General features: G+C 40.9%; 1 protein-coding gene across 1 annotated transcript in view; it reads left to right on the top strand.

Moving 5' to 3' along the window:
- Nucleotides 1–6,935, top strand: part of SAMTOR (S-adenosylmethionine sensor upstream of mTORC1) — a 31,826-nt gene extending 24,891 nt beyond the window's left edge. Inside the window, 2 exon segments of the mRNA XM_074168518.1 lie at nt 2,691–2,805; nt 6,306–6,935. Coding sequence (XP_074024619.1) covers nt 2,691–2,805; nt 6,306–6,935 — 745 coding nt within the window.
- Nucleotides 6,936–17,236: the final 10,301 nt, after the last annotated feature.

Raw genomic sequence — 17,236 nt, 5'->3', positions numbered from 1 at the left:
TCTGAAGAGCTCCAAAATTGTTTCAAGCACTGAACTAGGATCCTGTTCCTACTGATAACTGGCAGCCTGAGAATTGCTACTAAGCGATTCATTGCACCTGTGTTCTGAGAGACAGCAAAACCTGATAAGCAACAGGAAGCCAAGACACAAGTGAGCATCTGAATCTCTGCTACTTTTAAGGTTTCAAAGTACATTTGCATTGAATTTAGACTACAAGGCCCCTTAGATGTGGCATACTTATCAGACTGAATTTGCCCTGTATCAAATGCCTTAGATGTGTTGTCCATTAGTGTAGAAGAGAGTTTCTGGCTTCTGCTCAGCTTGGAATCCGAAGTTGTAGCTTTCCAGAGGTGTGCCCCAATGCTGTACTAGTCTGAAGTTGTGTCCCCCTTCACCCAGTCAAAAATTATGCTGCAGCCAAGAACACAGGTTTTGTAAGATAGGAAGACAGAATACATCCCAGTGATTTTTTTCACCCTACCGTAGGTGAAGTGGAGATTAGAGGGTTCTGGGTTGTGCTGCTTAATTTTAACCTGTACAAGTATCTCATCGAACATTTTAAATGGAAAATGTCAAGATCTCTAGAGGCTGTCACTCTTCTTTACAGGAAGTTTTATCTGCATTATAAAGTCGTGTTCCTTCTTGTTGTGTTTCCTGTGGTCCCACGTGTCTTCTATTCTTTTGCTGTTACCGTTGGACTCTCATATAGAATGCAACTGTACGTACAGACATACGTTTTTGTGTTTGAATGAGAGACTCTGCCATTCGTGTCTCTATTTGCTCGACACGGACATGTGCTGGTCTGAGCAATCTCATACTAACCTTACGTGGAAAAAAAAAAGACACTACTTCAGCCCATGTTTGTGATTTATGGCCACTAGGATCTGAACGGTCACTCTGCAGTGTTCGAATTCCAGATGTACAGATCACATTGTGATTGGCATCCAAGCTGGGAAAAAATTGTTGCTATCATCTTCGTTCTGAAATCTCACTCAGTACTGATTGACTTAGAGTTGCCTGGTAATGTGTGTGGTTTTAACTTAAAGATAATTGTTGCACTATTTGCCTTGGTGATGCTGGTATTTTGACAGAAGTATCCCCTGGCTATCTTCTATTCCATGCTGAAACAAAATCCGTGAACTTGGCATTATTAGTCTGCTGAATGCAACAAGAAATCTTCTCTCGCTTCTCCAGCATCCTCTCTGTGGTAGATCACTGGGAGTTTAGGAGGAACACAGAAATCACAGCTCTCTTGATTGCTGCTTAAAGATATTTTTTTTTTTTACTGCAGTATTTTTTACTGCTTTGTTGTTGCTGTGAGTGTGACCATGGTTTTGTTGGACTCCATTGGCCCTGCAGATCTATTTCTGAAAGTTCTTGCAGTTATCTGCCTCTCTAGGGCTGAATCTTTCCCAGAAACATGACAAATTATATTTTGGAGATGCCAATTAAAATTTGCTACAGAAACTTGAAGCAAAAAGCAACGTTTGCTTGTTGGAAAGTTACCATTCTCCTCCCTGTGAAAGCTGTGAGTTCGCCTTTGTTTGCCTCTATTAATGGATTTGGAGTATTCTAAGATCTTACAAATCATGATGGAAATCTTTAGATGCAGCCCTGTAAAGGATGCAATAGAAAGAGTTCAAACTCTTGGATGCTAGTGGTGCTGTATTTTTATTTTTTTTGATATGTGGATGCACTCATCAAGTTGTGCTTTAAGGAACAGGCAGATGTAAAGTCCGTACTAGTGGACTTGAACACAGTTGTTTAACTCCAGCATTTACTGGTCTGTTGCAATTGCAAAGAAAGAATAAACAGCAGGGGTCTCCAAATTCAGAATGCAAGGAAACCAAAAAACTAAAGAACAATGTCTTTGATTGTAGGGTGTATTCAACAGCTGATTCCTTGATATTAGTGGCAACTGACTGCAACATGCAAATTCTAATTCTTTTAAGAGGGGCAGCGTATCAGGTTAGACAGACTAAGTGCCAGGAAGAGGTAAAACCTTTAAATGATGGCAAGATAGCTGACTGCCAGTACTTCTGTAGGTGCATTGATCTTATCTGATGCTACATTACTGGTAACTGCCTTAGTCATAAAGAAAATTACTATGGTTGCAAACTCGAAGACCACAAATGCTCCTCCAGGCATTGGTCAAGGCAATTATCCTTTGGAAGATAAGAGTGCTTTCAGACGCAAGGCAGCAGTCACTAGCCTCAAAAGATGCCAGGCATAATTTTTTGTTTTCTTTTTTAAACTATATGTGTAATTTAAAGGAAAGAGGAACAATGTCTTCTTAAAGGCACTGCAGGTTGGTTTTGCAGTTGGTTACAAATGGATGTGTGACTTCACCACCAATAAATTCCACAAAAAGGTAAGTGGGAAACAGAGCTATAGAGAAAGCCTGTTTAGTGGGCATACAAATTGCCAGTTTAGTTTCTTACTACAAGTACACAAGTTAATAGTATTACAGCTGCTCTGAACATAAACTCTTCCACTTGAGGACCGTCTGCTTTACTGATAGAGCTTGGTTCTTTAGGTATCTCAGCAATTCAAGTAAGGCATTCACTTCTGTTAGTCACTACTGTGGTGTTCTATGACAAAATGTTTTTGCATTAGTTATTTGAAATTTTAATTCAGAATATAGCTTCAAAAATAACATTTGATAAAGCTGAATTCTTGCTGCTTCTTAGGTTGCTCCACTCCTTGGGGAAGATCAGATTACTTGATGTTGGTAGCTGCTTTAATCCATTTCTGAAGTTTGAAGAATTTCTGACAGTTGGCATAGATATTGTTCCAGCTGTTGAGGTATGTAATGTTTGCTGAAGTTAATATGAATTTGATTCTCAGATATTTTAGAATGCTTCAAAATGACTGTAAAAAAAGTATGCTTAATACTTAAGTATGTGTCCTAAGTATCTTTAGGAGGCTTAATAGGAACTTTAATAGGAACTGTGGCCCTCCTACAACATTCTTGAAAAAAAATCTGAGTCTGATAAATTGCTTTTTAAAGCAATTCAATGTTAGTTTCATCTAAAACACAAAGAAACTTTGAGTGGACTCCATCTTGCCTAATTTGAAGAATAGGCATCAGTTGCCCAAACGTGGTTGCCTTCCACCAGTTAAGAGGCTGTAGGACATCTACATAGAGCTGTTGGGCATGACACAGGATCTAAAGGAGACACATGCCACTGAAGAGGCAGCCTGTGGCATCTAAAATGCTAATACGAGGCAAGTAAATTTCCCTCTAAGCTACACAGATCACGGGTGTCTACATCTGAGGTTCTGTGTTCCAATAACAGCAGTCAATGGAGATCAGTTAAAAAATAGTGAATCCTAAATGTCTGCTGGGAGGTGAACTCTGTTTTGACCTCATGGGCTATATTGACTACCTCTCCAGTAACTATAATGGGAGCCTGGGCATCTGAAGGTACACGAGCTGAATCTAACAATTAGATTTTGGATATGCATAGTTGATATTTTGCTATCTAGTCTGTCCTGCTGTTTTCATAAGAAAATTACTTTTGTTCTCATGAAAATCAATTTAAATGCACAGTGACCAAAACCATTATTGTAAGAGTCCCAGAAGGGTTACTTCAGTGGATGTAATGGAGGAATGTGAGTAATCCAGGCCAGGCAACAGGAGAGGGAGTAGTCAGGTAGCTGCACTTTCTGTGTACTAACCAGTTCTTCAGGCTCTCTCCCAGAACAAGGGAATCATAAGATAATTTCTTGTCATCTGACATAGTACCATAGCTTGACGACAGGAACTCCCCAGAGTGCTACTGTACAGACCAACAGAGTTACTGTAAGGCCTGTCTTGGGCCCACCAGCTTCTCTTACTTCCATTCTTCATTCTTACTTCCATTCTTTTCCACTTCTTACTTCCATTCCATTCTCTTACATCCATACTTTGGTGTGTTTAGAGGCTTCAAACTAAAAGAGGGAAGATAAAAGGAAGAGATTTTTTACAACGAGGGTGGTGAAACACTGGAACAGGTTGCCCATAGAGGTGGCAAAGTGCCTCATCCCTGGAAACATTCAAGGTCAGGTTGGATGGGGCTTTGAGCAACCTGATCTAGTTAAAGAGGTCCCTGTTGAGTGCAGGGGGGCTGGACTAGATGACCTTTAAAGGTCCCTCCCAACCCAATCAATTCTATGAAACTAGGAGAGAAACTGAGACTGGGATAAGCAGAACAGGTTTCTTCTTGACCCGGTGTTTTTGCTGGCCCGTTCTTCAAATCATTCTGCTTATAACACAGATATTCCAGAGTATAATTAGCCATGGTTATTTTCTTAGAGGAGTTTAATTTGTCTACATAACAAAAAAAGAAATTAAAAAAAAAAAAGATGGCAAATTTGGAATGAAGGGAGAACTTTGGGAAGATCCCAATGCAATTATGTACTGCTGGGAAACGCTGAATATGCAGTAGATGTTGTATTGGAGTAAATATAGTCTGAGACAAAAAAAAAAGAAAAGAGGCTGGAGAAGTACTGGAATTAAAAATTAGAATATACAAGTACAATTGTGTTCTCAAATGTCAGTGGATGCATTAAAATATAACTGCTGTTTCAGTGTCTAGAAGGACTTTAACATCAGTTCAAGATTTGTATATCTAGAATTTAGTAGCAATCTCCAGTTTAGCAGCATTTTTGTGCTAAAACTGCCTGTGCAGTTCAGATTCCACTTGAAACATACTTTAGTCCTGAAATTGTCTTTAACGTTATACGTAGCTGTTTTATCAGTTTTTTTGCACTACTGAGAAATACTTGCAGTCTAAATGGTTTTTTCAACTGTGTATGTATAACCTCTGACTTCTTAAGTCTTGCTTCTAAGTAAAGTTAGCATGTTACCATGAATAATTATTCTTCAAAGCAGTTCTTTCTTTTAAAACTTATTAGAGGATATCATGAAATTACTACTGTTAATTTCCTGTTCTAAATATTACAAGGAAGCAGAATATAGCCCTACAGGTATAATGGTTGCAATTAAAATTTTTTGATTATAGCCACATAATGCAAATCTGTCTTGATTTTTTTTTTGGTTTTTTTTTTTTTTTTGCATATCGGAGGCCAAGATTAAAGCTACTGAAAAACAAATCAGAGATTTTTTTTTGAACATTGATTATTTTATGTCATTTACGGCATGCTCTCGAAAGAGAATGTGGTTTTTGCATATCAGTTGCTTTATGAATACCTTTAGTGTTCTAGTGATCTTTTTTTTTTAATATTGTTTTATAAAACACACTGGAAATATTTTTGTGGTATGAAAAAGCAACAAATCTAACTCCACTTTTCACATGTGCTCCACAGAATGTTTTGTGTCTGCTTTCACGTTCACTTACCCGTTTAGAGTATCTGTTGTTCATTGCACTTTCTCTAGGCACTAATAACAATTTTTGTTGCTATCATGTCAAAACCTTGTATCTTAATACCTTTTTTTATGAAAGAAGTCAGTCCCAGGTTTTGATTAATATAAAGTGTCAAAACTTAAATGTAGTGAATAGTATACTATTCATATTTTTTGAACACTGCCTGATTAAGGAGGTTAAGAACAACTTCTGTATGTTGTATTGCGGTGCCATTTCCCACCTTTGACAGCTTGAGTGTACAAACGACCAACAGATGAATTTACAGCCCTTACCTTACTTTGACAACTACCCAAATATGTACCACCACACTTTGCATTTACAGCAAGGTTAGCATATAGACCTGCATCACTGCTGCAGAGCAGTTGGTGTACTCTAACTTTCCAATATATATTGCCCCGTTGGAGTTTCTTTGTTTCTGTACCAATAGAGAATGACACTTTTTTTCCAAGTGACCAAACTACTAAGTTTCTTGGATTCTTTTCAAAGAACTGGTAGAAATACTGAGGTATCAAATTTGTTTTCTAATTACTGATTTCTGGTTTATAAAAACCTATAAAAGGCTTCCAGCATCTGGAGAAACAAAAGCAATGTAGGCTTATCTGAGTTCTTCTTAAATCATTTGTGAGATAGAAATTTAGCCCAAATAGAACAAAGTATCATATAAACTATTTTATTTTTTTTTTAATTAACAATCCTGAGCTATCAGACCTCTAGTAAATTACTGCACATCTAAAATTTTGCTTTGCCATTCTGAAAGCTGGAAATATTTGTTAAATTGTTATTTCAGATTGTTTGATTTAATAGCAAGAGGAATGTTCAACAGGTTTGACATCTCAAGGGAATGGAGAGTTTATTATTGATTTTCAGTGCATTTGGATTGTATTTTCTCTTTAATCTTGGTGTTTGTTTGGTTTTCTGTTTTTCTTATTCCACCAGAGCGTATACAAATGTGACTTCTTAAATCTTCAAATTCAGCAACCTCTTCAACTGGCACAAGATGCTATAGATGCCTTTCTTAAGCAACTGAAAAATCCCATTGATTCTCTCCCTGGAGAACTGTTCCATGTCGTTGTTTTCTCACTCCTCCTTTCTTACTTTCCATCACCTTATCAACGATGGATATGCTGCAAGAAGGCACATGAACTTCTCGTACTAAATGGCTTATTGCTTGTAATAACTCCGGATTCATCTCATCAGAATCGCCGGGCTATGATGATGAAAAGCTGGAAAATTGCCATAGAGTCCTTGGGTTTTAAACGCTTCAAGTATTCCAAGTTCTCTCACATGCACCTGATGGCGTTTAGGAAAACTTCCCTGCAAACAACAAGTGACTTGGTTAGCAGGAACTACCCAGGAATGTTGTACATCCCACAGGATTTCAACAGTATAGAGGATGAGGAGTATTCCAACACTTCCTGCTATGTCCGATCAGACATGGAAGATGAACAGCTAGCTTATGGTTTTATGGAGCTACCTGATGCTCCTTATGACTCGGACTCTGGAGAAAGCCAGTCTAGTTCAATTCCTTTCTACGAGCTAGAAGATCCTATATTGCTTCTAAGTTAATGTAGTCGTTGAAATGCCCTTTCAAGTCAAACCTCTCGCTTAACTAATTTTGCTATACTAACATGGGCTCAACACACAAAAATGGTTTGCATAAAGAAAATGCAAAGGTTTACAGAGTTTGCTATTTTTTTCTACTTTTGAATTTTAAAATTTATTCTTGTATGAAAGTGAAAAAATACAAGTTTTATGCAAATGACTCATGTCATAGCATAAATTGCTGTTACTTTCTTTAGATTTGTATCACTAATTTTTTTTTTCCAGAAAGGTACCATTCTTTTCTTTAGTGCTGTGAAGTGTGAATTCTATTTAATTTGCTAAATGTTGTTTCAATATTTTAACTCAATGTGGTTGAGCTTAAGGCACTGGAGTTGGTGGGCTTCTGAGAAGTATATGTAGGAAGAAATAATTTGCACTTTAATTAAATGTGCAGATAGGTTAAGACACTTGGTTACACATGTCCCTTCTTAATTATGGAACAAAACTTTTTTCCAAAATTTGTTTCACTCTGGTTAAGCCTGGGGCTGGAGAAACTATAACGCTTGCACGTTTGATTTTATGTTTATTGCAGCCCTCTTGAGACGCCACCAAATCGAGATAGCACCACAACACTGGAGTATATTCATCCATAGTTATACATACTGTGTAATTTCATTGCATAAATAGTAGTTAGACAAAAGTTCTGAAGAGGTTATCCCCCTCCCTGCCCCCCCAGAGGAGTATGGTACGTCTAGACAATTATGTTTCACTTCAAAGCTGGAACATGGTTTTGCAATTTTATGAGCGTACAAGCACTAACATATATCAGTATTTCCCCAATGATGGTGTTCTGTATTCTCTACAAAATATGTTTTTTGGGGACAGGGTGGGGTTTGTCATGTTTTAAAGTAAATTATTTATGCATTTTAAAAACAAACAACTTTTTCTTTAATTGTCCTTATTTGTAGACCTCCCAAGTCATACAGTAACTACCGACCGATTTTCTAAAAAGGAACATAATTTTACAAGTTTTTCAAGAATACACGTATTTGCACAAAGCCGTGTATTCAGACCACACACATGAAGTTAACACACACAGCTTGTTTGCTTATTTGGACCCAAAAATCTTCTGTTTAGTTAAATGAAAACTCCATACCTGTCTGAAAACTGACCTGCACTGTTAGGAGATGACAGAGAAGTGGTTTACATCTATTAAGTTTTTTACCACTTGTGTAATAAATTTGTGAGTTTTTGCAGGAAGGAACAATTCTGTTCAGTGGTAAAAATAGAGGATTTGGTATTAGTTTAGCTTAGATTCCCCTCCATTTAAAAATAATGGCCAGAATTTTCAGATTTTAATGTTAGGCTGTTAAATCTATATGTAAGTGCCTAATAATAAATGATTTGAACTAGGTGCCACATCATGGTTTTAAGACTGACTTCAGCAAAATGGTAGAAAATACTAGTTTCACAGGTAGTTGTGCTGAAATATACCTTACACCATATTAACCTGCCATGTTGTATTTATAATACAGAAGTTAACCAGATAAACTGAAGTTGTAATGTGGATTGTACAGCAGTTGCTACAAAAATCAAACTTACTCCTTCCACTGAAGTTTTGCACTTGAAAGTGTCACAGTTTGACCTACCTGTTTTTCTTTTATACTGTTTCCTACATAGAGTCATCCCACATTGGTCCAGCTTAGACTCTAAACATGTTCTGGGCTGCAATGCTTTATTCTCTAACATAAGCTTTTTGTGTCTCTCTTCTTAAATTTAAAGCATCCCATAATAACCAGTTCCAATCTGAATGATAAACCAAACAATGATATTTGAATAAAAATTTAAGTTTAGACATACAAGTATCATGGTTGACTTCTTAATTTATTTTTTTTTACAGAAAATATTTGTCTAATAAAATAAAACAATGGCTTCAAAATCAGCTATTAGTCAGTATTTGCATCTAATGCTTTACCACTTCACTTTCACTAAAATGTCAATCAAAGCCTTTCTTCTTCCCAGTTAACCACTGGCTCCAGCAGTGCTCATGTTAAAGTTAAAATATTGGTGCTATAAATTCAGCTGTTTATGGAAACTTATTCTCACTTTAACTGCAATTCCTTTTGAAAAAAAAAAGTTGTATGCCAGCTAACACATCTGCTGGTATTGGTTAACGGAAATTGGTTTATCCCCCCCAAAATAGTTTAAAATATTAACATTTAAAATGTAAGCCTTTTTGGCAGGTTGGTGACACAACTGTATTTGTGGTTTAGGGACGCAAGATTCATAACAGCTTGGTTTTCTTGCTGCTCATTATAAATACCTGAAGTGTTCTTTTTAATTTTTTTCCTTTTTTTTTTTTTTTTTTTTTTTTTTAACAAGGGACAGTAGATTCTGGGGAAGGAGGAAAGTGGGATTTACATAAATACTTATATCTCCCTGAACAATAACTGGTGATATCAGGAGTTGTTGGATATTTGGCTTTGGTGCAAGAAGAATGTTTCTAGGTTATGAAATATTTGAAAATTATGACTGTGCAAGAGATCTCTTGTTCTTAAGGTGCTGGAGAGGAAAAGGAAAAAAATGTGTATTTGCATTTGTGTTGTCTTTATGTCACTACTTTTTGTGAACAAAGCACATTTATTAAAAAAAAAATAATATGAAAACCTTTTTTATAATTGTTTCTTTGGGGTGGACATGTCCTTTTTTCTTCCTGTGCAGTCGGTTTATGCTGAAATCCAGTGAAACCAATGCATAGTTACTTTCCTTATTGTCAAGAAAATAGTTGTGTTGGGTTCATTTTATAAACAACTGCATTATAGTAAAGATGTTAAATTTGGTACTTCAATTTCAGCTTCTGCATCTCAGTTGTGGTCTTTGCTTTACAGAATGTTTTTTTGGAGTTCCTCCAGTGGATTCTGTTTGATGTTTCTTTGCCTGCCCAATTTGGATGCGGCCACTTTCTAATGCAGTTCCTCTCTTCGCTTTCCAGATGTTCTTAATTTGTCCTCTATCTCCCTGAAATATCTTTGCAGCACATGTTGTGCATTGGCGCTTTGAGCTGTGTTTTTCTACACAGTGATTTTGAGTACTGGAGGTGTTGGGAAAGGATGGCAATGGGAAAAGAAACCACAGAAACTGAAAATGCAAGGCTCCTACTCAGATCCAGATTGTAAGCAAATTAGATTTCAGCAGAACTGAAGTGTGTCCCTGGCACGGCAGACCCAGGTGGTGTATTCTGGTCTCGTACTTGACAGTGAAGATCAGAAAACGTGATTTCACAGCTGTTCTCAGTATTGCTTCCTGCAGAATCTTTCTGCGCTTCTCTGTTTCAGGGAGGCTTGCTGACTTGCCTTAGAAGTGTGATCGTTCTAAGTCATTGTAATCATATCTTCATGAATCAGCAGCATATCTTTGATTCCTTGCAGTTGGGATATGTATATATTCAGGTTTTCGGCTCCCTTTTCCTTGTTTCCTCAATTTTCCTCAATTCATTGTTTTGTACCTGTAGAATAGCAGGAAGATAGATTATTTTTTTTTTAGAAGGGATGCATTTCACAAACTTGCACAGAAGCTTAGTTGGTTTTTACTTTTTTAAATAAAATATTCTCCAAGAAGTTCAAAAAATAGTTGCTTGAAGAGTATTCCTCAATCACAGTTGGATGGATACAGTACCAACCAAGTGTTGTCCATGATGCTGGTAAAGCATATGAAGCCAGTGACATTTAAGCAACTGAGATTTCTGCTGTTTTGCTTGTTAAAGAAAAACTTCTTAGCTTGGTTTTGTTTTTTTAAAAAAGTAACTTTTAGGCAAGTTGGACAGTTTAATTTAGAAATTGAAGAGGGGTAAGGATTTTGGAGAAGACTGAGGTTCTTGTGAATCAGTTGTCTGAATGATTGAGGCAGGAAAGGACAGACAGTCAAAGTTCAGATGTTCAAGTATCCAGCTGCAGCCAGTCCACACTGGTGCTTCTTGACTGAGGGGATGAAGGGGCTGGTTGTGGTGAAGGGATTACAGGGACAAAGGACATAAACCCGCAGCAGCCCAGCCCTCTTGCAGTTCAAAGAGCCCCTGCGCAGCAGCTGTCTAAACTTCATTCACATTCAAACTACTCGTTTTGCCCATCTAAGCTGTTCAGATTCAGAAACTTGTTGTTCTTGCCCACCTGCCGGCAAGGGCCAGTTCAAAACCTACATTTCCAACGCCAAGCGTTGTGACACGCTGATGGGCCTGGAAGCCTGCCTTCTGCAGAAGGCCAGGGTGGTGACAGCTTTTGTTTGGGAAGCAGGAGTCGGTCCGGGACAAGAGTCCTCTTCCCCAGAAGGCTCCTGCTCACAAATGATGGGAAAGGCTGGAGAGGCATCAGTCCTGGTTCAAACAGAGCTTTCCCTCTTCTGTGTCCTAAGCACCAGTAGACAACATTTGTAAGGCTGGAGGGTTTTTGTTTGGTTGTTTTGGTTTCTTTTTTTTTAATTTGTTCTTCCAGCCTATTGACCTTGCATATTTTTGTGTGTGTGTGGAGGGGAAAATGCACTTTCATAGAATAGTTTGGGTTGAAAGGGTCCTCTAAAGGACATCTAGACCAGCCCTGACATCTTCAACTGCATCAGGTTGCTCAGAGCCCCATCCAGCCTGACCCCGAGTGTGTCCAGGCATGGGGCACCTACTGCCTCTCGGGGGTACCTGTTTCAGTGTTTCACCACCCTCGTAATAAAAAATTTCTTCCTTATATGCAGTCTAAATCGTCCCTCTTCTACTTTAAAGCCCTTACCCCTTGTCCTATTGCAACAGGCCCTGCTAAAAAAGTCTGTCCCCATCCCTCCTGAGGCCCCGTGAGGTACTGGAAGGCTGCTATAAGGTCCCCCCTGGAGCCTTCTCTTCTCCAGGCTGCACAACCCCAGCTCTCTCAGCCTGTCCTCACAGGAGAGGTGCTCCAGCCCTCTGATCATCTTGTTGGCCCGCCTCTGGATCCGCTCCAGTACGTCCATGTCCTCCTTATGTCGGGGGCCCCAGAGCTGGACGCGGGGCCCCAGAGCTGGACGCAGTGCTCCAGGTGGGGTCTCACCAGAGCGGGACAGAATCACCTCCCTGGACCTGCTGGCCAAGGCTTCGCTCTTGCCTGTCACCCAGCTGCTGCTGAATTCCCGGAGAGCGAGCCAGCAGCGGGGCTGGAAGCTGCCGATGGGAACACTGGTACAACCCTACCGACGTTGCCACCGTCCCACTCCTGGCCCGGCCTGGCCACCGCGGCCAGCTGGGCTCCGGCAGCGGCGGCTGCGGCGGCTTTTGAGCCTCGGCGCGGCCCGTAGGCGGGACGCCTGGCTCAGCCTCAACATGGCGGCGGCTCTGCGTAGGGGGTGGGAAGTTCCTGGGACGCCTGTTGAGGTGAGTGCGGGACGGGGACGCGGACGGGCCGCCTCCCGCGGGCGGGGGGCACGGCGGCCATCCCCGGAGGCTTGGGTGGAACTTGCGGGGGCTCGGGGAGCCGGCACTGGCGGACAGTCCCGGGGGGACGCGGCCTCCCCGCGCAGGCCCGTGGCCGGCTGCGCAGGGCAGCGTTGTGGCGAGCGGCGTGGCCGCGGCGGACCCGCGGCTGGCAGCCCCCGCGCCGCCGAGCCAAACGCCGGCCTTAAACTTGTCCGGCCGGGCCATCCCGGCAGCTGGGGCTTCGGGCGCTGCCCTCCGGGTGTCTGACAGCGGCCGCCGAAATCCGGGCTAGGGGTGCAGGGCTGCCGACTCACAGGGCGCCTCACCCGAGGGCTGAGCCTGCTGTATTAATGCATTAGCTAAATACAGCTTTTCCTGTAAAAACAAAGTCTCACAGAGTTGCTTTTTAAAAAAAAAAAAAAAAAAAAAAAAGGAATGCACTAAACTGAAAGAATAAAACTGAAGGAAAAGAGGGACTAGTGCTTTTGATAGGCCTCACCTAGGCATTAAATCAGCAGCAGTTAAACTACTGAACCACCTTTGGGTTTTGGTTCTTTTTTCTACTTTTTTAGACAAACTCGGTTAAAAACTATTTTGGGAATGCTGTTCCTTTACGGATAGGAAAGCTCTTGGGTAGTTCAGTCTCTAAATCTCTACTTAGACTCCAGGCTTTGCTTATAAAGTTGTGTTTGCAAAAGTTGATGGCTGTTGAGAAGTGGGCATGCGCATTCTGTTTGGTTTGGATCTAAACGTGGTTTGCTCAGAAATGCAATTCGGATGTTGCAACCCCGAAACATTAAGGCCATTGGTTTAAAAGACAAACAAATGCCACATCCTCCTCCCTGACTTGGAATAGCCTATGAACAGTCAAAGTCTTAACAGAAATGAGCAACAAATAGCTATGTTTTAAAGAATAAATCGGATAATAAATCAGCAATTTCTCATTAAAATTATCTGAATTGCTGTGTTACATTTAGTTGGCAATAGCTGCGTGATGGGATACATTAATCATGAAAATGCGCCTTTTCCTCTTTTCCCCAAAAAGCTGACTCTGTGTTTGGGTTAGAAAAATACTACTGATTAATAGTGTGGTTTAGTTGTGCACCTTTTTGCTAATTGGCTAGAGGATCAGGAAGAGGAGGTTGTGTTCACGGTCCGGGCTGTATCATTTTGCAGACGTTTGGTGCTGGAGCAGACTCTGTGTCTTTCCTCCAGGAATAGGAGTGTTCCACACCCGGCTCTGCAGGTGGGGCGGCAGCAGAGGAGCTTTTCCTTCCTACTTCTCATGATGTGATGGCAGCAAAACTCTGCTTGTCACGAGCTTCACCAGTCCAGGGTAGTTTTCTGCCTGCCAAGGGAATTTGCTGGTGTGATGATCCCAGCAGACAATGATTTAGCCACCATAGCAAAATTTTCAGCTGGACGTTAGGTGGGAGCTTCCGCCCTTTGCGTGTGAGCCCGCCTGCCGGCTTCCAACAGGCTGTTGTCCAAGGGAGTAGGTATGGTATTAGCCCCTCGACTTGGAGGGGATCCAGAAAGGCTCGGGAATCAAGATAACAGGACAGGATGGCAGATGTGCTTCAGCGTAGCAGTTGGTCACACGTCAGTGCTGTGAGCTGGAAGAAGATGTGAAATCCTCCCTCTCTAATTGATGATCTTAAAGGTCTTTTCCAACCTAAATGATTCTGATTCTGCTCATGGTTTGAGCAAGCGATAACTGGTATGTGTGTGCGTGTATAGGAGTTGCAATAAATGGCTCAAGTTGTCCATAAAGTGAACGTTAATTGTAGTACAAGAAGCAGTGAGTCTGCGGACAGTGCTATGATACCTGATATATCATGACCTGGAATATGATAGCTAACTTTGGGCTGTGTTATCTATATAAAGCAGAAACAAATGAAAGGTCGAGAGGAACGGTAAGTATATTACCAAGTGAGGGGAGAAATATTACGGGATCTTAAGCATCCAGGCAAATCAGAATTAAGTTTATATGTATAATATTTATAACAATGAGTACTATGAAAATGCACAGTTGAAACCCAAACAACTTTTAACTTGCAACAGCATCATGTAATGACCATTTGCTTTAAGTATGTGGTATGCGTTCTGTTTCAATTAAACAGATTTTTAATGCATAGTTCTTCCAAGTAGTATCTGCCATGTTGTTAGTTATTTCACGTAATTTGAAAATATGTGTCACTAAACTTAAGTAATTTAAACAATAGGATTTCTTAGGCCTAGTTGGTCTCTGCATCAAGTAGTTAAACAGGTTTTACACTGGGTGTCAGTCTTCAAATCAGCAAAGCTTATGGGCGAATCAGTTCACTTTTTCTTTTGTTGTTCACTGGTTTAAAAAATGAGGATTTGAAAGTCAAGAGAGAATAAAGTCTGCATTTTGAGTTTCAGTCAAGGTGTCCTTTCATACTTGCCCCGGCATTATAAATAAAAGCTGTAAGCTATAACCTAGCTCTGAGTGTTCTTGACACATTGGTTGCCCTGTCATAGCAGTAACTCTTCAGAAGTTTCTGTGAGATGGGCAATTAGGTAATTACTTAAAAAATGCTAGAGGTTACTTATGAGTCTTCTTACACGCTGGGGACTCTGCCCATAACCTCTATAATCATACTCTTAGATAAACTTTTCATTAATAACTTTAAAAGCAAATGTAAATAGTATACAGGATTTCAGTTAAGTTTTAAGTAAGGGAATTTGGACAACTTTTGGGGCTCTTTGTAATTTGTGACACTTCCTAAGAGAATTAGAGACGAAAAAATCTCATTGCTGATTTTCTTGTTTCTGTACTTTCTTGTGATCCACCTGTTGTTTTCTGCCTTATTTTCTCTGGAGGTATAGGGTCTGTTTTGTTCCTTCAGCGTCTCCTAGTTTAGAGTTTCTAGGCACAAAAGGATCAAAAATCAGAAGTACATGTGGTTCTCTTTACATGTAGTTTCACAGAAAGCTTGTTCTTCGAGTAATTCATATCAATTTGTCACTTACAACATGTTTTGCATCCAGAGCAGGGTTATGACTTCAAAGTAGAAACCTTTTTTGCCTTTAACTGGAGAGCTCTGAAGTGTGCCTGTGACAACTTTGTGACAAGTAGAAAATTATATAAATACAGTGAAATGGAGGTTTTTGTGAAAATAGATTTTCCTCAATAACTTTTTTTTCCTGATTATAGCAATTAGTAGTATTGTTTATTTGTAAACTCTGTAAGATTAAATGCCAATAGAAATACCATGGTCCTTGTCTTTCAAGACTTGAGTTCAGACCAGGAAGAAGCTGTCCTGGTTTAACCCCAGCCAGCAACTAAGCCACTGCGGCCGCTCGCTCAGTCCCCCCGGTGGGATGGGGGAGAGAATAAGACAGGTAAAAGTGAGAAAACTTGTGGGTTGAGATCAAGACAGTTTAATGGGTAGGGCAAAAGCCGTGCACACAAGCAAAGTAAAACAAGGAATTCATTCACTGCTTCCCATGGGCAGGCAGGTGTTCAGCCATCTCCAGGAAAGCAGGGCTCCATCACGCCTAACGGTTATGTGGGAAGACAAACGCTATCACTTCTAATGTCACTGAATTTCACTGAATTTCACTGAATTTTTAGAGTTGGAAGGGACCATAAAGATCATCTAGTCCAACTCCCCTGCCGAAGCAGGATTGCCCAGAGCATGTCAGAGCATGTTACTCGGGACTGCATCCAGGTGGGTCTTGAAAATCTCCAGAGAAGGGGACTCCACAACCTCCCTGGGCAGCCTGTTCCAGTGCTCTGTCACCCTCACCGTAAAGAAGTTTCTTCTCATATTTGAGTGGAACCTCCTATGTTCCAGCTTGTGCCCGTTGCCCCTCGTCCTCTCACTGGCAACCACTGAAAAGAGTCTGGCTCCCTCCTCCTTCAACCCACCCTTTAGATACTTATAAGCGTTGATAAGGTCTCCCCTCAGCCTTCTCTTCTCCAGGCTAAAGAGTCCCAGCTCTCAGCCTTTCTTCATAAGGGAGATGCTCCAGTCCTTGAATCATCCTCGTTGCCCTTCGCTGGACTCTTTCCAGTAGTTCCCTGTCTCTCTTGAATTGGGGAGCCCAGAACTGGATGCAGTATTCCAGTTGTGGCCTCACCAGTGCAGAGTAGAGGGGGAGAATGACTTCCCTTGACCTACTAGCCACACTCTTCCCTATGCAGCCCAGGATTCCGTTGGCCTTCCTGGCCACAAGAGCACATTGCTTGCTCATTGTCATTTTGCTGTCTACCAGGACCTCCAGATCTTTCTCTTCAAAACTTGACTCCAGCAGGTCCACACCTAACCTGTATTGGTGCCTAACATTCTTCTTCCCCAGGTGCAGGACCCTACACTTTTCCCTGTTGAACCTCATGAGGTTCTTTCTTGCCCAGCTCTCCAGCCTGTCCAGGTCTCCAGGCAGCACGGCCCTCTGGGGTGTCAGCCACCCCTCCCAGTTTGGTATCATCAGAAAACTTGCTGAGGATACACTCGGTCCCCTCGTCCAGGTCGCTGATGAATATGTTGAACATAATCATGTTGAACATGTCCCCCTGGCTTTCTTCCTCTTCCCCCAAGTTTATATACTGAGTGTGGTATCATATGGTATGGAATATCCCATTGGTCAGTTGGGATCAGCTGTCCTGGCTGTGTCCCCTCCCAGCTTCTTGGGTGCCCCCCAAGAACACTTTCTTGTTAGCAGGCCAGTACGAGAAGCTGCAAAGTCCTTGACTACTTAACACGCTAATATTTTAGTTGTTGCTATCAACGTTATTCTCATCCTAAATCCAAAACATAGCAGTATACCAGCTGCTAGTAAGAAAATTAACTCTATCCCAGCTGAAACCAGGACACAAGCTTATCCTGTAAAATAGTAATGATCTCCAGTGCAATCTGCCTAGCCCCAT

The sequence above is a fragment of the Numenius arquata genome, chromosome 2, assembly GCF_964106895.1.
Source record: "Numenius arquata chromosome 2, bNumArq3.hap1.1, whole genome shotgun sequence".
Taxonomy (NCBI): domain Eukaryota; kingdom Metazoa; phylum Chordata; class Aves; order Charadriiformes; family Scolopacidae; genus Numenius; species Numenius arquata.
Note: the sequence above shows the minus strand (reverse complement) of the source record. Positions and strands in the feature narration are given on the sequence as shown.